Raw genomic sequence first — 27,557 nt, forward strand, 5'->3', positions numbered from 1 at the left:
ACGGCTTCCCTTTCACGGCTGGGCTGTCACTTCCCATGTGGAGTGAGGTGGGGGATGAATAATGGAGCACCTCTGAGGAAAAGCGGGGTTTCCGGGGGTCCCCAAGTGCCCCAAAAACATGCACCTTGGGTGAAATGAGACAAGTCCCTGTGGGACATCTGGTTTCAGTGACTCAGGCCGGTGGTGTGGTTGGGGCTGGGGGAAGGGAGGGTCGGGATGAAGTGCAGCCAACGGAGCAGCTGGGTTCTCTGGGTCGAGGGGTCCTGGGCTCCTGGGTGAGACCTTGCACGGCTGCAGGGCTGGGCTTCTCGGGGTGGGGGGTGGGGGGGAAGGGACTTAGGCTGGAGGAAGTCCTGTTTTCCCAGCTCTCAGCTTCTGACATTAGCAGGTCGTGTTCCCGGTGATTTTTCAGGTCAAAACCAGTCCCATACTTTAGCCATTTGTCCAGCTTCCTCTTGGATTCACTTTCCCCCTGAGCTTTAAGACTGTAAAGTTCAGTGACATGTGATTTAGTGGCCCTGGCGCTAAGATGAGAGAACATCTGCTTGGAAGACCGGACAGGTGCTGTCCTGCAGGCTCGGCTCAGGGCTCGCTGCTGGCACGGAGCTGAGACCCGGTGCCGGTGCCGCTCAGAGCCTCGCTGGTCAGTGCGGATTCTTTCCGGCTGAGGGCAGGCCCTGCGCATAGAGCTCTGCAGGTGGCACGGCCTCCACTGGGTCCTGCTGGCCCCCAGCGCCTCGCTCCTAATGGTTTACCCGCTCCCTGCAGTCGGGGTGTCCTCTCAACCAATCCCTCTGCAGCCAGCTGGCGGTGGAGGAGGGGACAGGAAAGGGGGGAGTTTTGTTGGCTAACGCCCTGATCATTTGGTCAGTGGCAGGGGTCATGATCAGCTTGAATGACACTCTTCGGGCCCTAGCTGTCCTCTCCACTTAGCGGAGTGTTGGTGAGACTGGAGCGCTGGGGCCCATGCTCCCCTGGGCAGGGGGGTGAGGGCACGCAGGGGTGCTTGTCCGCCACGCCCCTCCGGAACCCCATCCCCCTCCTGACCCCACCCCTGTGCGTCTTCCAGCCGCAGGACGAGCACCTCAGCGCCTTCTGCCGCCTGCTGGGGGTGGAGCACAGCCAGATGGAGCACTGGCTGTGCCACCGCAAGCTGGTCACCACGGCGGAGACCTACGTCAAGACCATGTCCCTGCAGCAGGTGGTCAACGCCCGCAACGCGCTGGCCAAGCACATCTACGCGCAGCTGTTCGGCTGGATCGTGGAGCAGGTCAACAAGGCGCTGCACACCGCCCTCAAGCAGCACTCCTTCATCGGCGTCCTAGACATCTACGGGTGGGTGCCCCCACTCCTGCCCTGCCTCCCGGGGGCCTGGTGTCTTCCTGCGGGCGCTTTAGAGCCGCCCGGCCTGGAGACCCCCTGGCAGTTCTCAATGGGGGGCAACGTTTCTGGTTGTCACGGTGACTGGGGTGGCCCGAGGCCAGGGCGCTAGGTGTCCCACAGTGTGGAGGATAGTCCCGAGGGGGAGCAGATCCTGTCCTAACACCAGTAGCTCCCCCTGTAGGTACGTTTCTACAACCAGGAAACAGCCCAGAGGGGGAAGTGTCTCACCCAACTCAGCCTGGAAGTTACTGTGAACTTAAACCCAGGTTTTGTTCTCAGTTATACTTCATTTACATCTACCACCCGACCTCCTTCCCCAGGCCACCAGTCACGGTGGTCATGTTGATGCTGTGATCTTGGCCGGCACCGGGCAGGTCTGGGCTGTGTGTTCATTCGTTCTTTGAGGTTTCTCTTCCCGTCAGAATTCTAACCTGGTGGGAAGGGCCGCTGTTACTCACAGCAGCCTGTTCTGCAGGGAGAGGCACGGCAGACGTGTGGTGGCGAGGCCTGGGGAGACGCGTGGATTCCTTGCTGCCACAGCTCGCTGGGTGACTGCAGATCACAGCCCGTCTGCGCTGTAGTCCTCGTAGTGTGGCATGAAGTTTTGAGCCAGTCTGAGGTTCTTTCTGGTCCCCGTGGAATTGTGGGAAGGGAGATGTGCTGGGTCGCACCCCCACGCCCCACCCCGTGCACTTCTATGATCCAGGCCCTGCCCCCTCTAAGCTAATAACAGAGAAAGTCCTCGGGGGTCTTCATATCGTAGGAGCCACGGCTTCTGTCTTAACACAGAAACTCGGACCCACAGAGCAGAGCGGCGGGAGAACAGCGATGCTCTCGTGGAAACGGCTGCTGTGGGGGCTGATCGGCCAGGCCCCCCTGATGCTGAGGCCGTAGTTAAGGAGCGTCTCCTCTAACAGTGGCCACTTCCCCTCCCGCCCAGCCCTCGTGGCACCTCCTCTGCTCTGTCCATCACTGGGCTTCACATCCAACCTCGCCGCGTGCTGTGGAGGTAACGGCAGAAGGACGCGGCTTTCTGGCGTCGCAGAGGCCTGTGCACAGGCCACGCCACCCAGGAGGCCGCAGGAGAAGCTGTGCTGGGCCGGCCGAGGTCCAGGCACTTAGCGCTGGACGAGCTGTGAGGCAGGAGAGGGCACGCTGGTGGGCACAGCCAGGAAAGCTCTGTGGGAGGGGAGGTTTGACCTGGATCTTGTGAAAGCATGGAGGGGGCGGGGACACGCCTCGAGGAATAGGAGCACAGTCAGAACAGCAGGAGAAAGTGTGAGAGGAGACCTCCCGGGGATGGAGCGTCGCCAGCGTGGGAAGCAGGAGGTGCGTCCTCCCCGGGGCTTCGGGCTCTCAGCTGCTCGACCCTGGGCAGGTCCCTGCTCCCGCTCAGCTGAGTGCCTGCCCTTGTGCACAGCCCCCTGGTGGCTCCGGGACAGCACAGCACGGCCTGTGCCCCGGGGGACACACTGCCCGACTGGCAGTAATTAGTTCTGCACCGTTCCCTCCGCCACGAGCATCTTCAGGTTAATTGGATTTCCCCAAACACCGACCTTTGGGGTTACCTTCTGCAGTCGGCCCCGGAGAAAGGGCTGCAGCAATACCTTCATCCATCTGGGCAGGTTCTCATTTTACTGAGCTTTCGATTTGGGAAGATTATCATGCAGACTCCTTAAATGTACAAATAGCGTTTTTAAAAAAAGTTTATTGATTTCAGAGAGGAAGGGAGAGGGAGAGAGAGAGATAGAAACATCAATGATGAGAGAGAATCACCAATCGGCTGCCTCCTGCACACCCCCTACTGGGAATCGAGTGTGCAACCCGGGCCTATGCCCTTGACCGGAATCGAACCCGGGACCCTTCAGTCCGCAGGCCGAGGCTCTATCCACTGAGCCAAACCGGCCAGGGTGAAATATCTTGACTTCAGTGCTCCCGATGTGTAAAGTCTGAAAGGCCAGTTCTGTTCTGGTCACACACGTCCCAGCTGGGCCTCGCGGCCGATGGACAGCGTCCCCTCTCCGGGACCCTCAGGAAGAGGCGTCGCTCGTGGTCGAGGGGCCTGTGGGAGTGGGGCTCATGCAGCTGGGTTTCATGCTTGCATTTGCCCGTTCATTTTTACAGCCGAGTTCCTTTTCTCTAAGGCTTGTGGCTGCCCGAAGGGGAGAAGCAGACGGCAGGGGGCTTGTCTGTGGTCTCACAGGTGGACTTGTCCTTGGGGAGGGTGGGGACCCTGAGGATGCCACCTCCTGTTTCCAGTGCCGACCCCTGACCTGTGCATCTCCCTCGTCCTTTGGGGACACCTGACAGCTGTCCTGGGGGCCCAGGGTCTCGTCGCCGGGCCAGCAGCATGGGGCCACCCGCCAGCCCTCCTGGGAATCCTCCTACCCTTCCCGCCTCCTTCCGGACGTGCCATGCTGTTTTCTTTTCTCCTTTTTACATCCTTGTTCTTTCTCAGAAGCTAACTGACGTTGCCAAACCATGTCATAAAGAAGTGGCACACTTGAAAAGGGACTGGCTCTCTCTCTCAGGCTAGAAATGAGCAAAGACAGAGTGAGCTGCTGCCCTCCCCACAGGCAGGCACTGGCTGCGTCACAGACCACGACTGTCCCCGGGTGAACTGTAGCCCCGTCCGTGGCGTTGTTGGCCCTGCAGTCAAGCTCACTCTGCAGACAGCTGGAGAGAGTTTTGCCGGGTAGATGAGCCACTCCAGCTCTTTCTACAAATGCTTAACCTGCTACTATAGAATCGGCAGCCAGAGTGAATAAACACTCCTGTCTATACACACGTAAGCAGACAGTGCACGGGCCAGCATCGTCACCCTCACGCCTCCCGCTGTGCTGTTCTAGCCGGTGGTTAGGTCAGATGGTGGAAAAGGCTCTGAACACTGAATACAGTGCCTGGGCCACAGCTGCCCCCGCACCACCACCCTCTGAGGAGCCCCCGGCGAGAGGCCCTTCCCCCAGGTGCTCCCCAGCATTTATTTCCAGACACCCAGAGCCCAGTAGAAGGCGGCTTCCCTGCACCTTGCTCCCCTGCCCCGGCTCCAAAACAGTGCAGAGCAAGCGGCACCCTCAGCAATTTAGCCGACCCAAGCCGAGGTCCCTCCTTAGTGAAGGGTCTGTGACGCTGCTGCAGGGGATTCCTTACAGGCAGGGGGTGGAGATGAACAGGAAGGCGCCAGGCAGCTTGGCTGGGGTCCCCTTTTCATGTCGAATTAGCCAGCGCTTGCCTCTACAGGCCTGATTAATTGCAGCCATAATCCTTCATTGCTCTCACTCCTCAAGGCAACAAGAAAGAAATGGCTTCAATTTGGGGGAAAAAATACACATTTATTTGTCTTTGACCTGAGCCTTCAACATGCCACGGTGGCGGGGGCTTCGGCTGTGCCCAGCCTGTTCTGGGTGAGGACTTGGCCGAGGAGACCTGGAGCAAGGCAGGGTGCAGACTCGTGCCTGATGCTGAGGTGGGGGCAGGGTGCGGAGCGAGCGGGGAGAGGGATGCATGGCCCCAGGAAGCAGGAGGTGGGCTTGGCTGGGATTTTATTGTCCCCTCTGCCCTCGTGTGACTTTCTGTGCCTCTGGCAGTATTTCCTAACTCTAAAATTAGCATCCAGCCCTCTTCAGTGCTTTTGAATGGTGTGTTTTTAATTTTTTTAATTGTGCTTAAAAAAACAACCTTTATCATAAAATTAACCATCTTCACCATCGTCACGTGTACAGTTCAGGAGGGTTAGGTTCATGCACGCGGTTGTGCAGTGGGTCTCCAGAGCCTTGAGCAGCTCCCATCCTCCCTCCTGCCGCCCCCGGAACCCGCCACTCTGCTTCTGTTTCTGAGTCTGCTACTTTAGATCCTTCATGTGAGTGGAATCGATACTTTACATGTACGGACTCATACAGTGTGTTCTCACGTGACCTTCAGTAGATGGTCGAGGGCGATCTTAGTAAGACAGAAAGACAAGGCTGAGCTAAGAGATGGCTGTTCCTTTGCCCCGGGCTCCGTAGGAAGGACTGTTTCCCCGACTGCACAGCACCTCCTTGCCTCCCTGCCCTGGGTGAGAGGTTCGTGGCCGTTAATAATGAACTCGGAGTGGCTGGTCTGCTTATTTTTTTTTTATTGCAGCTTCACTTTCCAGCAAACACTGCCTTCTTTCTAGAGGCATGTGTGACTCTTGCCACACTCCGTAACTGGGGTAGAAGGAGAAGGAAATGGTTTTTCGACTGCTTTCGGAAGCGAGGAGGAAACTGAAGTAGGGTGAGACTCGGACCCCCACAAGGACAGATCTCGGGTCTCAGCATCAAGTCTTAGTCCCTGTTCTGACCTTCCTCCCACCCGAGGCATCGGCCTAAATAGCGTCGACGTTGATTTTACCGGGGAAATCCAGTTCCCTCTGGTATAGAAATGTCTTTGTGACGTGTAAATGTTGTGAATTATAAATTGATTCATTGCGTTTATTTTAAAAAGTCATCTCTGTTGGTGGGAAGAGTTACTCCCCATAGAATTCCGCCGTCGAGGAGAAGGTGCCCTGTCCCCCTGGCGTCCTGAGATCAGTCATCTTAGACATTTTCCAGGCTCCCCGGGGCCCCTCGTTCATCTCTGGCCCTTCGGCATTGCAGTAATTACCCTGGATGGCAGAGGAATTGTTCCCAGATAATATCCTTAGAAATAGGGAAATTAGGAGCTAATTTCAGGCCATCCCAAATTAATGAGAATGTTCTTTGTGGAGTGCTATCGCTGTAAACCTTTAAAAAGTGATAAGTGGGAGATATTTAATTCCTTTATCTGTGGAGCTCGGTAGAAACCCTGCAAAGCACACGCGATTGCTATTATCTGGCCAGTTGCTAGGGTGGCTCTTTTATCTTCCTTCTCAGCTTTATTAATTAAATTTCTGCTGGGGCTTGGTTGGCGTTGGCAGCCTCTTGTGGGGTGCGTGTGGGGGCGGGGAGGGAGTGAGGTTCTAAGTGACATGACTAATTAAGTTAATAACAATGTACCTACCTATATAGTTTAAGTTTAAAAAATTTGGCTCTCAAAAGAAATTTCAATCGTTGTCCTGTTGATATTTGGCTCTGTTGACTAATGAGTTTGCCGACCACTGACCCAGACTGACGCCTCCTACAGGCACAATCGGGGCTGTTCTTTAAGGTGGTTGCCTGCAAGCGGTTGACTCCTTTGATCCCCAAGTGACTTCTTGTGTCTCCAGGTCTTACTCTTTGGTGGGGGAGGTGGGCCCCGGGGAGGAAGGGAAGCAGGAGGTGTTCTAGGCACTGGCCCACCCGCTGGGTGTTGATGCATTTATTTTGTTGGTCCCTCTGCATGGGGCACTTCCTCTCCACCAGCACCATCTCCAACCCCCACCAGGGCTGCACCGACCTTTATGTTTGGGGTGGTCCTTACGGAGCCCATTGGAAGGACTGGTATCCTTTTACAAGACTGAGGAAGTGCCGTGTCCACACTGAAGAATGAGCGAGGTGAAGGTTTAAGGTCACGGAGAAGGCGGAAGCCTGTGCCCCAGCCCCGGGCCCTCGTTGGTCATCACCACTCTCCATCTCAAGTACCTCCTCTTCTGGAAGCTCTTCCCGTTCACAGCCCTTCTGGGTCATTGCTTCCTTCTCTTCCCAGTGACCCGTTCACTCTTCTCTAAAGTAAGAATGTGGCCTCAGGAATCAGACTCTCTGGGTCCAAGTACTGGCTCTTCTGCCTCCTGCCGCTCCGCCTTCCCCCTCCTCCGCAGGGATCCAGCTGTTTGCAAACATTTGAGCTGATCAGCAAACGACAGAGTTGATAAAGTATAAATAGTTCAAACACATCCATTTTTTAAAGTTAAAACCCAGCAGAGACGTCAGCGACGGTACAAGACAGTTCACAGAGTGAGATGACTGGAACCCGCACACAGAAGAAGGTTGAGCTCCATTAGGGACCAGAGATTAAAATTCCAACAAAAACATTATTCATGTGCCACGTCACCAGAGGCTTTTAGAAGTTGAAAGCCAGAGAGCTGTGATGCATGAACATTCCCGGTGAGGGAGGACCAGGGAACACAGGGGAACTTGTAAGATGTCCGATGGCTGAGTTGTGGTGGTCGTCACACACTGTACATTTGTCAAGAACCCATCCACGAAGCCCTGGCTGGTGTGCTCAGTGGTTAGAGGGCCGGCCCCGCACACGGAAGGGACTCGGGTTCAATTCCCAGTCAAGGGCACGTACCTGGGTTGCAGCCTTGATCCCCGGCTGCGTGCAGGAGGCAAACAATCTCTCTTACATCGATATTTCTCTCTCTCTCTTTTTCCCTCTCCCTCCTTCCCTTCCACTCTCTCTAAAAATCAATGGAAAAAAATGTCCTCTGGGGAGGATTAACAACAACAACAACTTTCATAGAAGTACACCCTTCAATTTGCTGCATCTTATTGTATGTGAACTCTAAGCCAGTGACCATGAACTTAAAAAGTAAAAATCGTCCTCACCCAGGATTGAGAGAACAGGACACGGCTGTGCATTGGGAGGCTGGGCCGGGGTGGGTGATAGCATGAGTTGGTTCCTCCTTTCCGGAAGTTACTTTGCTTCTGCCTTTTAAGAAACGATGCTCTGAGGTGTGTTTCTCCGTCTAGGATCACATCCTGTGGAGAGAATCACGAAGTCAAAGATGTACATGCAGTATTTGTCACAGCATCGCTAGCTGCTGAAAAGTGGGAAAAGAATTAAAATGTTCCTCAACAGGAGATGGTTAAACTATGATTCGTCTGCGTGGGGGGCACGGCCAGCCCATGACAAGCCTCTGTGTGACCTGGGGAAAGGCTCGCCTCTGGGTGGAACAACCTCTTCCAGCTTGTAGGGGGCCCACCAGATACATTTCCACGCCTCCTGCCCCCTCACCTGGGCGCCCTGTGCACTCCTCGGGGCAATCCGTGCAGTGGTCGATGGGGCAGATGCTAAAACAGATGCCTCTGAGGAACATGCCGTGGAGAGTTAAGTGATAAAATCGGTCTCTTTTTACATGTAATCCCAATGTGCTGAAAAACGTAAAATCGGTGAAAGGAAACCTACCGAAATGTAACTGGGTCAGAGGGAGTGGTGGACTCCCGGGTGATTTCTCTCTGTTACATCTGCCCTTCCTAAATTTTCTGCGTCCTTACTCTCCTGATTGAGCAGGACTCTGCCGTGCCGGCACCTGCACCGGTTGTCTCCAGGCTCAAGAACAGGACCCGGGTCTCAGAGCCCGCACTCAGGGTGGAGTGGGTGGGAGGGGAGGGTGAGGGAAGGGATCCTTCAGTCACAGGAAGCAGCTCTCACTGTGTCCTCTCCTCTTTCCCTCGCAGGTTCGAGACCTTCGAGGTGAACAGCTTTGAGCAGTTCTGCATCAACTACGCGAATGAGAAGCTGCAGCAGCAGTTCAACTCGGTGGGCTCCGTGTCTGGACCTGGGGTTTCGGGGTGGGGGGCTCTCTGTCTTCCCGAGAGCGACGGCCCGGCCACTTCTCCTCCATCAGGGCCAGGGGCTCTGGCTCTGCCCTGACCTTCCTAGGGTTCCTGATGGCGCCCAGCTTTAGGAAGGTGCTCCCCGCTGCTCAAGAGGAGGTCTGAATGGGGCAGCGGGGTGATGGCTTCGACCCCAGCCCTCCTGAGCCTGGGCGTCTGGGCCATTTGAGAATTGCCAGCAGCATGAGGCTTCTTGTGGCTGGTTGGGGTGTGGCGTTGCAGGCGATGATTCGAATGTCGTGGAGAGGGGATCACCTGGGAGGGCGGGCCACCGCGCTGAGCTTTCTTCCCTGCAGTCATGCTGACTGAGACCGCGTGGCTGCAGCTCAGGGCAGGCAGATGTGAAGGCCTGCATGCAGCTCCCTGACCCTGACCTTCGCTCCCACCCTAGCATGTCTTCAAACTGGAGCAAGAAGAGTACATGAAGGAGCAGATCCCTTGGACCTTGATTGACTTTTACGACAACCAGCCTTGTATCGACCTCATAGAAGCCAAGCTGGGCATCCTAGACCTGTTGGATGAGGAGTGTAAGGTAAAGCTGCTGGTGCTGTCATTGCATGAGGTCAGCTCCAGGCTGGGGTGGGACAGGGCAGCTGGATGGTGCCGGGCAGTGTGGGGTCCCAGAGCTGGAGTTTGCCGAGGGAAGCACTGTCCGTTCTGCACACCGGAAGGTACCAGAAGGGACTGTGACTGGCGAGTATTGCTGTTACTGTGCTGCCCCTTTTGGCAAATACTGGGTGGCATGATTGTCACGATATGACGGTGGCATGGATTCGATGCCCTAGTGTCCTAGGCTCTGAGAGAGGGTGGGGTTCTCTGTAGCTGTGCCAGGTGGCTTGTGAGGGGCAGAGAGGCATGGCCTGGTGGCAGGTGAGACCCATGATTTCCCCGCTGAGCTTTTGTGGGCTCCTGTGGACTCCTCGTGGTGGGGCGGAGGGACAGGTCCTGCCCAGATGAGGGCAGAATGGGGACCCAGGCTCCCTCCTGACCAGGGCCCTCTTCCCGGGACCTTGACAGGAAAGTGTAGGCATTTGTATGAAGCCACGTGTACATTTCCTCCCCTAGACTTTTAAAAAGTATTTTTCTTTAAATCGATTGCCAAGACTGGAATCAAAGATAAATAAAAGGCACAACAGTTTGCTATTTGGATAGTGTGTGTGTGTGGGGGGGGGGGTGTGTGTGGTGGGGGGAGACTTGGGGATGGGGGTTGTGTGGGTTTTTCTTACAAATACAAATTAAACATGAAAAAATACTCTACTTCAAAAAAAAACCCTAACCATTCAAGAAGACCCATCTCACCATTCAGAAGTCATTGGTAAAATATAGTTGGTTATACCTTCTTTTTTAAAGGATTTGATTTGCTGCATATTACAGAATTGCTGATAGCCGCAATCTAGATTTTATCAGAACACAAGTCTGGCTTTCTTTCTCCTGTGCCTGTTTTAAATCTACTGCAGATTTTTGGAGATAAGTGCCTTCATTCCATCTAACCCTGCCTTCTGGGCTGCCTTTAAAACTCTGTTGTCAGACAGGAGAGCATAAGAGGGAAGAACACCGCTCCGGAGCCAGCCTGTCCTGGACTGAACCCAGCTCTGCCGCTTCCCAGCTGTGTGTCCCTGGGCAAGTTGCCTGCCCTCTCTGTCTCAGCTCCCTTGTCTATAGAATGTGTCTAAACATAGTGCCTAGCTCATGGGATTATTGTGAGGATTAAATGAGTTGCTACGTCCAAAAGGTACAGGAAAGTCGCCGGCAAATAATAAGCGCTGTGAGCATTCGCTGTTAGTATTCTCTGAGAATCTTCATCGGGAGTTCGTGCTGCCCCTTATTTTTAGTTGAGGATGGGGCGTGAGCAGAGAGACTGACCCTCATCAGGAAATACGTGTGCGCATGACCTTGCTCATTGGTTCATGCCCGTCTGAATTAGTGCATATGTAGGATTATAAAGTCCAGTTTCGTTGTCAAGACAAGATGATTTTAATATGTTTTTATTGGCTTTTTAGAGAGAGAGGAAGGGAGAGGGATAGAGAGATAGAAACATCAATGAGAGAGGAACATCCTTGATCAGCTGCCTCCTGCACACCCCCTACTGGGGATCAAGCATGCAACCCGGGTATGTGCCCTGACTGGGAATCAAGCCAGTGACCTCTTGGTTCATGGGTTGATGCTCAACCACTGAGCCACCCTGGCCAGTCACCATGATTTTGATCCCAGCAAATACAAGTGTTGACTTAGGTGGGGCTGCTCACCACAGTGCTGCCCTTCCTGTCGACCCCAGTCTACCAGTGCTCACCCCCTGGCCGCCCTGCCAAGCTGTCCCCCTCCGCCCCCCCATACCTGGTGGTTCTAAATATAAAACAGTATATATATAAAATGCTGAATTCGATACATTTTATTTTGTCTGCCTACCACAATTCGCAGCGTCCTTCAAGAGAAAGTTTGGCCCTAACCGGTTTGGCTCAGTGGATAGAGCATTGGCCTGCGGACTGAAGGGTCCCAGGTTCGATTCTGGTTAAGGGCATGTACCTTGGTTGCGGGCACATCCCCAGTAGGAGGTGTACAGGAGGCAGCTGATAGATGTTTCTCTCTCATCAATGTTTCTAACTCTCTATCCCTCTCCCTTCCTCTCTGTAAAAAATCAATAAAATATTTTTTTTTTTTTAAAGAGAAAGTTTGCTTGAATTTCCTACGGCACTTAGGCCTGGATGTTCAATACTAGCCATACCACATTGAACACTGAGAAAAATCTCTTTGCTTACAAAGTATTTGAGAAATTCGTTCTCATCTGTGTAAGCATTTTCCATGTGGCACAGATTGCATTAATTTACTAAACAAAGCTCTTTTTCAAGAGCAAGTGCAAGGGTCACCTTCAGTCCTGCCTGGTCCAAATGCGGAACCTAAACTAATGAAAGGCGGGCAAGTCCATAGGTCACCCCTACCTAGGGTGTGGGGGTGTTCGGGGTGACAGAGGAGGGGCACCTTCTCATCGCCAGGGTTCCCATCTTCCTTGACTGTTGAAATGGTGGTTACAGTCACTCTTACATTTTCAACAAAGCAAGCAGCTGTGCCATTTTTGAAGCCACCTCTAAATGTAGTGAGAGGGGCAGCATCCCTAATGTAGTGGAACCTCTGCATCTACATTTAAATTTTGGGGGAGCAGAGATCAGGACCAAGTAGCTTAATCACTAGGTACTTCGCACCCAAAGTGCGGCCGGAACTCAGCCAGCTTACCGTTTGTAGTGACAAGACAATACGCAAAAACCAGCGATGAGCCGTGTTAGGTGGTGTATGTATGAGAGAGCTTAACTGGGAGGAATTCCAGAGTGAGATGGAGCGGTCAGGAAAGGCTTGGGGAGAAGGGCAGCCTGGAGCCGGGCCGGGCAGAGGCGCTGAGATGAGCGTAGAGGGGAGAGGGCTTTCCTGCCGCCTGTCGGCCTGCGTGAGCAGAGCGGGCGCTGCGGGTGGCCGGGTGTGTTGGTGACGCTGGTTCCTGGCCTGCCCGGAGGGAGGAAGCCTCTTCAGATTTGTTCCTTGAGTTGTGACTTTCCTCCGTGACCTTGGCCTCCATCTTCAAGCTCTTCTAACCCTTCCAGCGTCTACCAGCCAGCAGGGTCTCCCGGGCTCAGTGTGGGAACATACCGTGGCAGGATCCTGTGTGTCCGCGGTTGAATCTTGTTTTCCACGTCCACGTAGGGCCGTGAGGTCCACTTCCTGGTGGACTTCATCCCCCGGCCTCAGCTCTTGGCTTCCTTTGCCCTCTTCACGGAGCCCCTGGTCTTGTGGTTCTGCAGGTCCCCAAAGGAACTGACCAGAACTGGGCCCAGAAGCTGTACGACCGGCACGGGGGCTGCCAGCACTTCCAGAAACCCCGCATGTCCAACACGGCCTTCATCGTGGCGCACTTCGCCGACAAGGTGGGTCTGCTCCCTGCCCCAGACTCTGGGTTCTGGCCTGTGAGGGAGCTGCCGCAGCCTAAAGTCTCTTAGGTGGGGTGCCCTCCCACCCCCCGTCCCTCCCCACGCCAACTGTGTGTGCGCCACCTCGTCACCACATGGTAGAACCCAGTGGGTGGCCGTGGTTTCCCAGGTGTACGCCTGACAAACCTTTGCTGAGGTCTCCCTCCTGGGAATACAGCAGCGTAACAGAGCCCGAGTCGGCCCTCCTGGAGCTTGAGAGAGAAGCGGAAGGGGAAACGGAGCCGCTCTTCCCAGGAGCTGGTGGAGACGGGATTTTTCTCCATAGATTTCTGTTCCGGATGCACTGACCCAGTGCTGCTCAGATCCCACGTGCACGAAGGTGCCTGCCGTCTTGTTCACACGCAGGTTCTAATTCAGCAGGTCTGGAGTGTGGCCGACAACTGCGTTTACACCCCCACAAGGAAGCCTCCTCAAAAAAGGAACCCCTTTTGCAAAGCATTTGTTTTTCCACAGAAGGAATGCCCAGTTCCCTCTGCGTAGGTCCTGACCACGTCTTAGTTTGCATTTTAAATGGGAGCAGCTGGGGGGCCCCCCGTTCACAGGGTGTGTGGTGAGCCGGAGGACACTGCCCAGGGAAGCTGACCAGCCGCAGCACTGACTCCTGTGTGCTTCCCCTGTGGCCCAGGTGGAGTACCTCTCAGATGGCTTCCTGGAGAAAAACAGAGACACGGTGTATGAGGAGCAGATCAACATCCTGAAGGCCAGCAAGGTAACGCGGGAGAAGCCGGGGACAGCCAGTGTCCACAGCCAGGCCTTCAAGACCCCAAGACAATGAGAATGTAACTAGTGAAGCCCGTTCCGGCCTAAGAGGCCACAGTGTAGCTAGTTGCTTTCTCAGCCGTCGGAGAGCTGTGAATACTGTAAAGAAATGCCTCTTCCAGCCTGATGTGTTTTAGACAGTAGGGCATGGAGGCTTTTCCCTCCCAGCTTTGGCTTACGAAATATTAAACCTCAAACGAGAATATTTTTCCTCTGAAGATTTCCGATTCCAGGGCAGCACTGAGTATAGGTCAGAGGGCCGAGCGGTGCGTCGGGTGTATGGCAGTAAGTGCCAGGTGACAGGGTCGCCCTGGGCAGTTTCCTGGCTCGCAGTCCGGGTGCCATCTCTCTGCTCCATCTCAGTAGAGGGAGCTCGAGACCAGCATGGCCCAGAGGCCAGGTCCACCGTGTGGGCGGTGACAGGCCCTGGGCTCCAAGAGTCACGCTGGGGCTCAGAAGGCCAGCTCCTTTCCGTGTCTCACCCAGGAAGGACACCTGCTGCTTCCTATGCTGCCATGTTCCTTACAGGTGACACCCACATTCCGTTTGGAGCAAATATGTTTGCTTTTTATTTTTTAATGTGTTTTTCATTATTGTTTATTTTTTAATTAATTTTTATGTAATGGCTTTATTGAGATATATTCAACATACTATAAAACACTTGCTTTTAAAGGCATTTGGTTTAATTTGCTTTCTGTTTAAAATCAGTTTGTGCCGGGCTGAGTAGCTCAATTGGTTAGAGCATTGCCAAGGTTTCTGGTTCAATCCCCAGTCAGGGCACATACGAGAAGCAACCGATGAATGCATAAATAAGTGGAACAACAAATCGATGTCTCTCTCTCTCTCTCTCGCTCCCCTCCCTCTCTCCCCCCTCCACTCTCTTCCCCCCCTCTCTCTAAAAATCAATTTTAAAACTTTTCTTTCTTTTTTTTAAATTTTTTTTATTGATTGCAGAGAGGAAGGGAGAGAGATAGATAGAAACATCAGTGATGAGAGAGAATCATTTGATTGGCTGCCTCCTGCACATCCCCCACTGGGGATTGAGCTCACAACCTGGGCATGTACCCTGACCGGGAATCAAACCATGACCTCCTGGTTCATAGGTTGATGCTCAACCACTGAGCCATGCCAGCCGGGCAATAAAAAAAAACAAAAAACTTAAAAAAAAAATCAAATCAGTTTGTGCTGGTAGTTGAAAAGCTTCTAATGATATTTGGAATAAACAGACCATCCCCTTCCCAATGTAGGAAGATGAAATGCTAAGACTTTTTCTCCAAAGCCCATTTAAAACCCTTTTACGTGCAAATATTTCTTTCTTTGAAAGTGTAGATTTTTTCCCCCAAAGGAGTACCTTGTAAAAGAATTGATTGAAAAGAAAATTTATTTTTTTACTATGCTTACTGAAATTTTAAAGAAGATGCTAGGCGAGAGATCCCAACCAAATGGTTACTACAGTGTGTTGTTTTAGTTTCACATGTCTGTTTTAAAGGGAATATGTTTTATGTTCTTATAAACAGAAGTGAACAGTGAATCCACGTGATTTCCAAGGTGACAGCTATGTGAATAGCTGTAATTGACAATGTTCTTAAACTGTCAAATGGTCTTTAGAAAGTGTTTTCAGATTTTTAATCCCTTCCCAATAGGTTTGCCTCAGGCTTTTACAATCTCTATACAAACTTGAATAGCAGAGAACGCCAAAGCCAGTTCCTGTGGACGAGCAAATAGTGGCAAAGTGTTAGGGACCTGCTGGGCTGGTTTGAAGGTATCATCTGAGTGTTTCCAAGGTTGAAGGGGGGACATTTTTTAAAGGCCCAGGTGGATGCTGTTTTTTATGGCTTAAGAGGAATTATATTAGGTCCATTGCCGGTGAGCCAGCTTATACACGGACTGTGCAATAGCTCTGTAAAGGCCCGCGTGCAGTTAGGCAATTAAAGAAAAAGCGTCGTCTCCCTCACTCAGAAGTGTTTTCTTTTGCATGAATCCTTAGTCAAGGCGGCTGCTTTTCATGGAGACTGGAGGTTGGGTCACAGTGGGCCCCTCAGGTGCCTGTCTGGCCCAGCCCCTCATCCAGGTGGCGGGTGGGGTGGGCAGTGCAGTAATTGCTATTTCTGGCCTGGTCTTGGACTGCTGCCTACAGCCCAAGGTCAAACACGGTCTTTCAGCCCTGTGGTCAGGCGAGATGCCTTTCCACGTTCACTGAGTTTATAAAACGCATTCTGAGTAGAATGCATATCCTACCCCTTCTTTCTCAGAGTTAATGTCCCGACCCTCCCCTCTCCCTCTCCATCCCGGAGATCCCGCCCTTTCAAACGCAGTCTCAATAGCAGGGACCTGCAGCACATGTTGGTCTTAAACTAAAATACAAATTCTCCAGAATGTCCCAGCTCATGGGACAAAGCTGAAGGGGTTTCCTCCCTCTGGTCAGGCCAGTGATCCCAGTTTCACCAACACGCCCGACCGGCGGCAGTGCCCGCTCCTGCTCACTCGGCCGGCGGGCGGCAGGGAAGCCCTCTCCCCTCTATGCTCATCTCAGCGCCTCCAGGCTACGCCCGGCTCGGGCTTTATGCTCTGCAAAGCCTTCATGTGGTGACTGAGTTAGGGCTCAGGGACGTTCCATAGCTTTACAAGATCCAATAATACTGTCTCGTGTGTCAGGGCTCCACTCTTTATGTTGTTGAATAACAGTCCACCGTATGGACATACCACATTCTGTGTATCCGTTTCTCCGCCGATGAACATCGTCGGAGTTGCTTTCACTTGGTGGCTGGCCGCTGCGAACAAGTTTTGACATGTGTTTTCACGCCTCTTGGGTATATACTGGGGAGCTACTCTGAACGAGTTTGAGCAAAGTTCAGGTCCAAGCAGCCTTGTTTGCAGTGCCCTCCCTGTGTTTGTTTCTAGTGCCCCCTGGTGGCTGACTTGTTTCACGATGACAAGGACTCTGTTCCTGCCCCCTCTACTTCTGCAAAGGGCTCCAAGATCAACGTCCGCTCCTCCAGGCCCCCGCTGAAAGCCTCCAACAAGGAGCACAAGAAGACCGTGGGCCACCAGGTCAGCCCTCGTGGGGCAGGACGCTGTGGGTGGGGCCAGGCAGGGCGGCCTGTGGAGATGAGGGGGCCGCGGCGTCAGAGGGAGGCCAGGGGACCCGGTATCCCAGCCTGCCACCGGCTCAGTCTTTCTGTGCTGTTTGAAGAAGGAAACTGCAAAACCTTCTCTACAGGGAGCGAGCAGGAGAGGGAAAGGGTGGCTGTAGCCCCAGGCGGGGCATTCAGTGCCTGTGGTGGGACCAGGGAACAGCCCCTCAGATGCCTTAGGAGTGGCCGGGGTGCAGGGGGGGCGAGGAGGATTGAATAAGCCTGGGGACCAGAACACAGGAAGCACCTCTCCTGCTTGCAGTCTTCATGGGATGTCATGTCCAGCGTGTCTCCCAAGAGAAGAGACGGGAGTGCCTGCCAAGCCCTGGCGACACTAAGCTTCCTGTTTCACCGGAGTTGCCTATTATGGACTTTCATATAAATGCAGCCATTCCCAGCGGCCGGGCACCAGTGTGCAGGCCCCGGGGCCCAGATCAGGGGTCCGAGGCCTCCAGGCACTGTGATCATCTCTCCTAGCGCTTGGTTGCCCGTCATCTCCTCTGATCCATGACCCTGAGTTAGACACAGCGGGGCTGGCCTCTCCCCGTTTGGTTCCAGGAACCCTGAGGCCAAAATACAGGAGGGACTGATTATAGCCATCCCGGTGGGAGGAGGGTCCGAGCTAGAGTCGGACCCCGGGCTCTGAGTTTCTTCCTGTCCTCTGGGTTCGCAGTCATAATCAAAGCAGTGACAGTGACGGCCACTGCTGTGGGCGCGCCTTTGTGCTTATTATGCATCGCGCGAAAGATGCGTCGATGACCAGGCACTGCTCTGTCCCCGCAGTTCCGCACCTCCCTGCAGCTGCTCATGGAGACGCTGAACGCCACCACGCCGCACTACGTCCGCTGCATCAAGCCCAACGACGAGAAGCTCCCCTTCCAGTGAGTGTGCGGCCCGCGCTGTGCCATCAGGGTCGGTCAGTCAGGCCCCTCCAGCCCAGCCTCCTCATGCCTCCTTAGGGGTTAGGGGCTCGGGAGGAACAGGGAGCCGCAGGCACAGCCACACGGGGTCTGCAGTCTCCACTGGGGTGAATGGCTGGCCTCCCCCCCCCCCCACATGGTTTTTGTGCTGAGTGCAGGCCCTCAGACATTTCCCAGGGTCACCTGTCTGCTGCCCAGACAGGGGGTCGGAAGATACAGCCCCCCCCCGCCCCCCGGGTCGCTCACAGTGGTGTCACCGAGGGTGCATACTCGAATCCGATAGAGAACCACGTGGAAGTGTACCTTGAATGCTGGCATGATCGAGTTTCCCAGTGAATGTCCAGCTCAGACACGGAGGTTCGCTGGAGGAGTGGGGAAGGCTCCTAGCATTGAGGCAGCTTGACCTCAGGTGACCTGTGGAGTCCTGACACACCCGGGTGGTCCTGTTCCTCTCACCCCGCTGCCGCTGAGCTTCCAGGGCCGTCCACACTCGCTCGCCTTCCCTCACTCCCCAGCCTTCTCCTGTCCAGACCCGGCCTCTGTGCTGACCTTGATCGTTTTCTTCCAGTTCTGTCCACTCTCACACGGTGGATTCTACCCGAATCTGGAGAGCCGCGATACTTAAAGATTGTTGTCCCTCTCTGGTTTCTGCCAAATCCCAGACCGTCATTTCTGCAGCCCCAGGGCCACCTCCCCTCAGCCTGTCTGAAACCCCACCTTTTCCCCGCCCGGTTCCTCTTCATGTGGTCTCTGTTGGGGTGAATGCATAACCGCTTCCTGGCGTCTCACCCACCCACCAGACAATCTTGCGAACTAGAAACCCGAGAGGCGCTCGGGACCAGTGCGGCCAATAGCGCTTCCTGTGATGACGGGACCGCCCTGTCATCGGCATTGTCCTCCGTGGTAGCACTGGTCACGTGTGGCTCTTGGGTGCTGAGAATGTGGCTAGTGTGATTGAGAAACTGAATCCTTTTTTTAAAAATACGTTTTTATTGACTTTAGAGAGAGAGAAAGGGAGAGGGATAGAGAAACATTATCGATCTGCCTCCGGCACACCCCCTACTGGGGATCGAGCCCACAAGCCGGGCATGGGCCCTGACTAGGAATTGAACCAGTGACCTCTTGGTTCATGGGTTGACACTCAATCACGGAGCCACACCGGCCAGGCAAGAAGCTGAATTTCATTCTTGATTTCATTTCAGTGACGTTCAGATGCTCATTGGTGGCTAGTGGCTGCCCTATGGGACAGCATAACCCCTGGGTCTTCCTCCTGCCTTCCTCCCAGTGTGCGATCATTGTTAGAATCCCACGGAGGCCAACAGGTCTCCCTCTGGCCTCCCTTCCTGCATCACCTTGTCTCAGACCCTCTTCCTCTCTTGCCTGGAGGGCTGCCCGAAGCCCTCGATGGTCCCACCTCTGCAGCCTCTTCTTCCATCACCTGAGCCTCCTCACATGCTGTTTCCTCTGGCCAGAAACACACATTCTTTAAAAAATGTTAAGCACTTTCTTCCCATCTTTCTGATTTCCTTTTGGGTCCTCGCATAATCACTTTCTGTGAAGTAATTTATTTTGGCAGCTCTGACTCTCAGAGTGAATGCCTGAGCTGCCTCTGCCTCCTCTCACTCGATAAAGCTTGACTCGCACTCGACGGGCCTCGTGCTGGAAAGGCTGGGAGACGGGACTGAGTCAGCCTTCCGTGACGGGTGCCGATTGGGCCCTGTCTTCCCTTCCCCCAGCGTCTGAGACACGCTCAGGGCCCCCCACCCCCCTGGCATCTGTTTACCAGCTGATGCGGGAAGAAAAGGGGCGGCTAGAGAGCGGCATGTGTGAAAGACAGATTATGTGTGAAGGGCAGGAGCAGGGGAGGAGGCTGGGCAGCAGACCAGCGTGGGCCCAGCCGCCGTGACCTTGGGCAGCTCCCTCAGAGCCTGGTGCCGCCTCGTGCTGTGTTCCTGCTGGGCCTCCTCTTCCCAAGGAGAGAAGTTGGGGACTTTGAAAGGGACTTTCTGGTCCAAACACCCCATTTGTCTAAGACCTTCCTTTGCCTTTTGGACCAAAAAAATCTTCCCCCAGTAAAGAAAGCGGGGAGAGGACTGAACCAACGCAGAGCCTGGACTCCAGTCCGGGCTCTGCCCCAGCCGTTCGGCCAATCACAAGCTAGTCCTTTACTCCGTCTCATTTCTTCGTCTGTTAGTCGAGGTTAAACAACAATTATAAATGACTTCAAGAAGATAACATATTTATATGATGAAAATGTAGCGTTATTGGCGCTACCCTCGCAGGAGAGTGCTGTGTCCCTCCGCCCTTCCCACACGCCAGGCTCTCTCAGCCCTGATGCCACTGACGTGGGGCCAGGGAATTCTTGGTTGTGGGCTGCCCTGCGAATTCTTGGTTGTGGGCTGCCCTGCGCGCTGTGGGGAGCTCGGCACCCCGTCTCTATCTGCCCGATGCCAGTAGCACCCCCACCATGTGACACTGCAGTGTTTTAAGACGTTGCCAAATGCTGCCTGAGGACTGAGCCACCCTCAATGGAGAGCCGCCGTCCCACACTAAATGCTTTGATAGCATCTCCTGTGTACAAGTCCCCTCTGCCGCCTCCTTTATTTAAACAACAACAAACATCTCTCACCCCTGTGGCTCCCTGGGCACTGGGCTCGGACAGGTGGAGTGACAGCGGAGAAGATCCGTCCCTTATCCTTGAGGAGTCACCTGGCGATGGCATAGCCGTGACTGCCTCCTAAAGGGCAGGAGCGGGAGGGCGAAAATGGCTGCATCCAGGAGGCGGCGGCCCCGAGCGAGGGTGGCCATCTGGGACGGCTCCTCCGAGGAGCCGCCAGGTTTTCCGGAGGCCAGTCCCCTGGTCGCAGAAGTGAGCAGTGCTGAGAGTCTCGGGGCCCTTCAGTGTGACCCCGAAGGCCACAGAACCCGGCGAGGGGGGTGGGGGAGCCTGCAGCCATGCAAAGATCAAAGATCGGCAAAGTGGCGCATGGCTGCCGGGGTGGAACCGATCCGACACCCGGAGTCTCGCTCTGCATCCCGCGAGCCCCGGCTCTGGGAGCCTGCGCGTTGTACCGGGAGGATAGTGTCGCCCTGCGGTCCAGCAGATGGGCCTGTGCATCTTGGGTAGTTGTTCAGTCCAGGCTCAGTGCTGCTTGAGCACACATGGGCCTCCCACGTTGACCAGGTGTTCGCCAGGAAACGGGTGTTCACCTGCAGGGCTGTTTTCCCTCCCAGTCGCCTAGTCTCGCTCACAGAATGTGAGATGCATTTGACAGGGAGTTTACCTGGCTGTTGGGGAGATAAGATGAAGACACAGAAGCCTGTTTGTCTTTACACGTCCCCGGGGGGCGGGTTGCGGGGGGTGGAGGAGGGTGAACAGAGAACGATGATGACAGTAACTTCTTTGTATCGTGTCTTCGTTTTCCTAATGGCATCCCCCTTTTTACATCACCTGATCATCACAGCAGCCAGTGGATTTTAGTTGGCAGATATCCTCACTCCATTGAGTAAGGGAGGAGACGGAGCTGGAGAGAGTGCTCTGCCCACATGACCCTGGCAGCTCCAGGGCCGGTTCCCTCCTGCACCCTCCCCACGGGGAGGGAAGGGACATAGAGGGTCCCTTCTCCAGGTCATCGAGATGCAGGGACGAAGATTCAAGCTGTGTCCAAAAATCCTTTGCCAGATGCCTTCCTTCCGGGGCCCCAGCTTGGTTGACCTATGAACCAGGAGGTCGCATTCCGTCCCTAGTAGGGGGCGCACAGGAGGCAGCCCAACATTGATTCTTGCTCATCATTGATGTTTCCATCTCCCTCGCTCCCTCTCCCTTCCTCTCTCTGAAATCAATAAAAATATATTTAAAGAAGAATGCGCGCAGAGCAGAGATGCTGAAATGGCTTGTGAGGCTGCCCATCCGCATCCTCACTCTGCTTCTCACCTGGCTGTGCTCAGTGGCAGGAGGGCCAGCAGCTCAGGGCGGGAGGAGGTGGGCTTCCCTCTCCGGCTCTGCACTCACTGCTTGTCTCGTGGTTCCGCAGCTTTGACCCGAAGAGAGCGGTGCAGCAGCTCCGAGCGTGCGGGGTGCTGGAGACGATCCGGATCAGCGCAGCCGGCTACCCGTCCAGGTACGTGCTGCCGGCCATGCCCTGGTGCACCCGGGGCCCTCTCGTGGGCTGTCCGCCAGAAACAGGTCCTCAAACTGTTCCCGAGCACTGAGGGCCAGGCAGGGTGCTGGCGGAAACGAGTGTTCCCGTCTGGTCTGAAAAGTGTGGGGGTCGCCAGCGACATCCTCGGGCAGCTTTCAGATTTCAACCTGGCGTTGGTCTGGGTGATGCACTGGCCGCTAGCAAAGATTTCTCCTTTACTCAGCTCCCACCTTGTCCCCCTACCTCCTTCCCTATTATTGTGGTAAAACACACATCATATTTACTATTTCTGAGTGTGCAGTTCAGTGGCGTTAGCACATTCACATTGTCGTGCACCCATCACCTGCATCCGTTTGCAGAACTGACACTCTGTACCCATGAAGCAGTCACTCCCGTCCCCCCTCCCCCAGCCCCTGATAACCACCGTCACACTTTCTGCCTCAGCAGAAGCTGGAGGCAATTGGAAGCCAGGCTGCTTTCACATGAGTGGAGTCATACAGTGTCTGTCCTTCTGTGACGGGCTTATTTCAGGAGCATATGTCCTCAGGGTCCACCCGTGTGGTAGCGTGTGTCAGAACGTGCTTCCTTTTTAAGGTTGAGTAACAGTCCGTTGTATGTGTATCCCACACTTTGTTTATCTGTTCGTCTGTCAGTGGACTCCTTCACCTTTCAATATAGAATCAAATCTCTGGTGGAAAATACAACTTGAGTTAAAGGACAGCTGTTGTGACCCAACCTGCCTCAGGGATGAGCATGGAGCCACCCTGTGGCCACCCTGTGTCTGTTGAAGCTGTGCCAAGGCTGTGGCACGTGCCTGGAATGGGGTGGGGCGGGAGTGGGGGGTAGTGACCAACCAGCACTCTAGAAAGCGCACTGAGCACCAGGGTCACAGCAAACACTGGCCGTGCGGTGGCCCTGAGCAGGGACTGTCGCAGGCCGGAGCCTGTGGGGTTTTCCTGTGCCCGAGAAGTCCCATGTGTCAGGAGGTGGAGGGGGTGCCTCCCCCGCCCCTGCCTCCCTGCATCTCCACCTGCGCCTTCCCATGGCCTTGAGGAACCCCTTCACGCACAGGGCTCACTTACAGAAACAGCTTCGCCGTCAATCATTCCTAAGCTGTGGGCCTGGGAGGAAGCTGCTGCCGGAGCTGGAATTTGCATTTGACCCGGGAAGCGCAGAGCTGTCACTCAGCTGCAGCATCCAGGCAGCTTTGGCTTTGTTATGAGGCTGTGCTCCGCCAGGTGCGAGGCGGTGCTGGTCCCTTCCAGCCCCATCCCCCTGCCTAGAAGCAAGACGGGGAGTGTCCTGGGTTCTGTCTCCTCTTTGAACTTGGGTCTGAAGACAAGTAGCTGGAGCTGCAGGACTGATGCGCGAGCCACACCCAAGGTTGGACGAAGGCGGCTTTCCTTCCGCGGCCGGACTGTCGGGCTCCAGCCTTTAGATGGAGGGACTGGGGCCCAGGCCACGAGTTCAAAGCCCTGTGCTCTGGCCGATTGGATTGCCTCTCAGCAACTGCTCCATGCACAGGGTTCAGTCCAGACGCAGTTCATGCAACTTGAGAGAGAGACGGGGCCTCAGGAGCGCCGAGCCACCGGTTCCAGACCACACACCACAGGCGGCGGCCCCCTCCTGCCCCTGGCTCTTCTGTCCCCGCTCCCAGGAAGGTTTCCTTAGCCCCCACCTTCCGTCCAGCGTCCCTCAAAACCCATCGCCACCCGTGGGTGGGTCAGAAATCAGTTTAATGGGTCGTGACCAGCATCTTGTTTTTTAATGAAATAATGTGGGGTGGTCGTTGGTGGCAGAAAGGGCGCCGTGGCCTGACCTGGCATCAGTTTGTATACAGGTGTGGGCACATCTTGATGTCAAGGGACTTTTCCACACGAGACCCAGAGAAGGAAGGGAGCAGCTCAAGGCCACCGGGTGGCTGGACCACCTTCCTCTGCCCGCTGGGTGGTCGTTGCCAAGCACCTTACGGCCCCGCATCAGCGAGGCGCTGGCGTCCAAGCTCAGGCTCGTCAGAGGAGTGAGGGGCAGGGCCGGGTCCTGGGGTGGAAGGAGCCAGACCTGCTTTTCCCGTCCAGTGATTCGGGAAGAAGCCCCAGTCCTGCAGTCCAGCCCCCCGCCCCCACCCCCGGCCGAAGCATCCTGGGGGCCAGGTGTGCTTTCCGCCTCATCAGACCGCCTCTGGCGTGGCAGCTGGGAGGGCGCATTTCCTGCAGGCCCTGAGGCCCCTGGAGGTAGTGGCTCCTCCGACTGCTCACTCCATCTGGCTGCCGGCAGAGTTGCCAGCAAAGCCGGGGTGCCCACCCACTCGCTGGGCCTTGTGTAGGGACGTGATGGATGCCTTTCTCTGCCTCCCTAATTGCCTCCGGCTTCTTCCCAGCAGATAGTTACAAGGGCACCTGTACCTTTTGTTTCTGTAATCGCTGGCGTTGTGGAAAGCGTAGGGAAGGAAGGGAGGACTATAGGCTATCACAGAAGATGTTCCTTGGAGCTGTGGTCTGGAGGTTTAGGCTCGGATCCAGGACGCTGCCTTGCGCCTCCTCCTCACGTTCACGTTCTTAGCAGACTTTGCGAAAGGCTCAAAGAGAGGATTTCCCTCCCAAACCACCTTTTGAAAGCTAGCTTTTGGAAGGAGGCACCGTGGTTTTGTGGCGCTGTTGCTAGTACTGAGGCGGAGTGGAATCATCCATAGTATCTCATGTAGGCCCCAGTCCCCTTTCACCCCTCCCACTGCCAGGCCAGGGCCCCAGCGTGGCATCTGTCTGTGAGGATGAGTGGTGAGGGGCGGCTGTGGGCGGCTCCCACCCTGTGATCGGCTGACTCCCACATCTCCGACCTCTCCGCACCCTGCCAGCCATGGTAACCGCGCTGGATCTCTGAGTAGCATCACTGGGTTTTTTTTAAAAAGTGCTGCCTGCTGGCCTGCTTCCTCCAGGAAATTGGCGTGTGGGCCGTATCTGGAGATGCAGCCAGAGGTTCTACAGAACCCGGGTCCATCGAGCTGGTAACACCTGTCATGTGTGCCGACTTGGGGCCTGGAGTGGAGAGAACGTCTGGGACCAGAGGGGCCTGAGTGGGTGGGTCACCCCCTGGCGGCTGAGACCGGCACAGCAGAGCGATGGCACTTGCTTTCGCTTGTCAAGTAACCGCACAATTCTGCACAGTTGTTCCCAAAGGAAACCTCCCGGCTTCCTCGATGAGGGGATTAGAACTTTAACTGCTTTTCTCCCACTTCCATGGCCAAAGGGAAATATCCTTTGCCGCGAGGAAAAGGGCAAAGGGAAGAAAATGCAGTCCTGGGTCGCAGGCTGTGGGTGAAGCGGTCCTGGGGGCTCGCCCAGGAGCCCAGGCGAGGGCCGCACTTCCCACTGAGCTGCCAGGCGCGGTCCCTGCGCTCAGCCCCGAGGCCTGGGCACAGCGCTCAGCCCTGCTCTGACATGAACGCGCTCAGTGCCCCACCGCCCCACGCCGGAGAGGGCGGACGCAACCCGCGGCCAGCGGCGCTCTGCGCTCCCCGCCCACCCCGGACTCCGTACACCTGTCTATTTTTATCCTCCGAGGACATGTGCTCTCTGTGAGTCTGATTTAGAATGGAGATGAATCATTCAGCTGGAAATGTGCAGCAGTGGCTAAGAAATATGTCCATTATCATGTACATAAAGCACCGTGATGAATGCTCTGTCCGGGAGAGGGGCTGGTCCGCCGTCACGGCTCCCACCCCCCCTCATGTCTTGTGGCCGCCCAGTCATCCATCTCCTCGTCGGGGGCTCAGAGCAGCTCTGTGTCCCGGAGGAATCGTGGAGCAAATGCCACTTACCCAGGACAGTGTTTAGTGTGTTTTTTAAAAAGCACCTTTTCTGCCCGGCTGGTGTGGCCCCAGATACAGCTGAACCAGGACAGCTGAACCAGGAGGTCCCTGGTTTGATTCCTGGTCAGAGCACGTGCCTGGGTTTGGGGTTCAATCCTCAGTAGGGGGCGTGCAGGTCAATGATTCTCATCATTGATGTTATCTCTCTCTTCTCTCTGAAATCAATAAAATATATATCATTAGTTTCAAAAGCACCTTTTCCTACATCTTCAGTTCTCCTTCACTTCATTTATCTCCTCTCACTTACATAAAACAACAACAAAAACCTCAGTGTGCTTTCTGGAAAGATGCCCTTCCCCCCCCCACCTCCCACCCCCGCCCCATGAACTGAGTGGCTTAGGGCTGTAGACAGAGACGGAGGCCCGAGAAATGCCAGATTGGCTTTCCTACTGAGTCATGACTAAACACGCACAGGGTCCCAGCCCTGTTATTGAAGGTCCACAGTGAAGGACGATGTCACGTGTTTGGAGTGTGGTAACTACTCGGGGTCTTGCAGCCTCCAGTTCTGGCTCCTTGGCCTGAGAGCCGTGCTCCTGTCCTTGCACTTGAGTCAGGCACAGGGTTCTCACCTGGGTGGCTCCTGGCGGTCACCTGGAAGGGGCTGACCATTGCAGAAGCCAGGCCCCCCCCCTCAGACGGGGCACATGGCCCCTCAACTTTGGCAAGGCTGGGGGCTCCCGAAGCTCCTCGGACCAAAAGGAAAGCACGCCCCTCACATCCGTGTGGGTGTGATCTCGGGAAACCTCTGCGCTAGGCATCTGGGGCCCAAGTCGAATGGGACTGAGCAGTGGGTGCTGGGCTGCCCACCTCACCCTGACCTGACAAGCGGAAGAATCCTTACCATTTTCTAAGGGGTCTGTGAGCTCCTGACTCGCCACCTCAGGGACTTTTCTCTGTGGCCTGATGTCGTGCACGTGGTCTGAGAGGCTGTGAGGTCCTGCAGGACTCTCTGAGTTGATCCCATCCAGGCAGTGCCCTCCCGAGACCTACCCAAGAGGGGAGGCGGCACATGCAGATCCTCCGCCCGCCCGCCTGCACTGGGCACTGGGCAGCTCGGGCACAGCGTTCCCACAGGCGATGGTTATGTACAGCGTTGGGCCCTGACTGGGACCCCAGGGAAGCGGAGGGGCTTGGGCGGGAAGGGAGCATAATTTCGATCTTCACGAAGCTTTGTATCTTTCCAAACACTGCACATCCACGAACCCCCTGGCTACTGGCGTGCTGGGAGGCGCCGTGCGAGGTGGGTGACGGGCTCTGGATGTTGCAGGCAGTGGAGGTGAGACGTGTAGCCGTGACTCGCCGAACGTCGCACGGCTGGCCACTGTCCGATCCAGGCCTCTCTCCTTCTCTACCCCAGCTTCTCCGGTACCCGCCGCGGTGTCTGCGGTCACAGGGCCCTGCTCTCTTGTCATTTCCTTAGCCTGTGGCCTCCCTGAGTTATAGGACTGTCAGCAGTGGAAGGTTTTCTAATGAAGAGCATTTGATGTTTTCAGCCCTGTAGAATGCTGCTCTAACGATTTTCCCAGAGAAATTACAAGCTTATAAGGAAAAATAAGACAAGTGAGGACACAAATAACCATGATACCAGATGTGGGAAGTGCCCTCAGAAATACTGACCCCCCTGGGCACTGTTGGGGACCCCCTGGCCCTCCTGTGGCCGAGAGGCAGGACATGTCACCTGATACACCTGTGTCCCTCCAGGTGGACCTACCATGATTTCTTCAACCGCTATCGGATGCTGATCAAGAAGAGGGAGCTCGCCAGCGGGGACAAGAAGGCCATCTGCAGGTCTGTGCTGGAGAGTCTCATCAAGGTGAGCCGGGCGGCCGGGCACCCGGGCAGCGGGGCTCCGGGGGTAATGGAACGCTGTGAGATGCGGGGGGTGGGGGTAGGGAGTTACCT

At 55.3% G+C, this 27,557-nt stretch overlaps 1 protein-coding gene across 1 annotated transcript in view; it reads left to right on the forward strand.

Moving 5' to 3' along the window:
• The window catches only part of MYO5B (myosin VB), a 177,626-nt gene that overhangs the window by 100,893 nt on the left and 49,176 nt on the right, over nucleotides 1–27,557 (forward strand). Inside the window, exons 11-19 of the mRNA XM_023750796.1 lie at nucleotides 1,070–1,335; nucleotides 8,700–8,781; nucleotides 9,250–9,390; nucleotides 12,647–12,769; nucleotides 13,458–13,541; nucleotides 16,493–16,642; nucleotides 17,509–17,606; nucleotides 21,680–21,766; nucleotides 27,357–27,468. Coding sequence (XP_023606564.1) covers nucleotides 1,070–1,335; nucleotides 8,700–8,781; nucleotides 9,250–9,390; nucleotides 12,647–12,769; nucleotides 13,458–13,541; nucleotides 16,493–16,642; nucleotides 17,509–17,606; nucleotides 21,680–21,766; nucleotides 27,357–27,468 — 1,143 coding nt within the window. The remainder of the gene's footprint in view (nucleotides 1–1,069; nucleotides 1,336–8,699; nucleotides 8,782–9,249; nucleotides 9,391–12,646; nucleotides 12,770–13,457; nucleotides 13,542–16,492; nucleotides 16,643–17,508; nucleotides 17,607–21,679; nucleotides 21,767–27,356; nucleotides 27,469–27,557) is intronic.

The sequence above is a fragment of the Myotis lucifugus genome, unplaced genomic scaffold, assembly GCF_000147115.1.
Source record: "Myotis lucifugus unplaced genomic scaffold, Myoluc2.0 scaffold_16, whole genome shotgun sequence".
In the NCBI taxonomy this organism is placed as follows: domain Eukaryota; kingdom Metazoa; phylum Chordata; class Mammalia; order Chiroptera; family Vespertilionidae; genus Myotis; species Myotis lucifugus.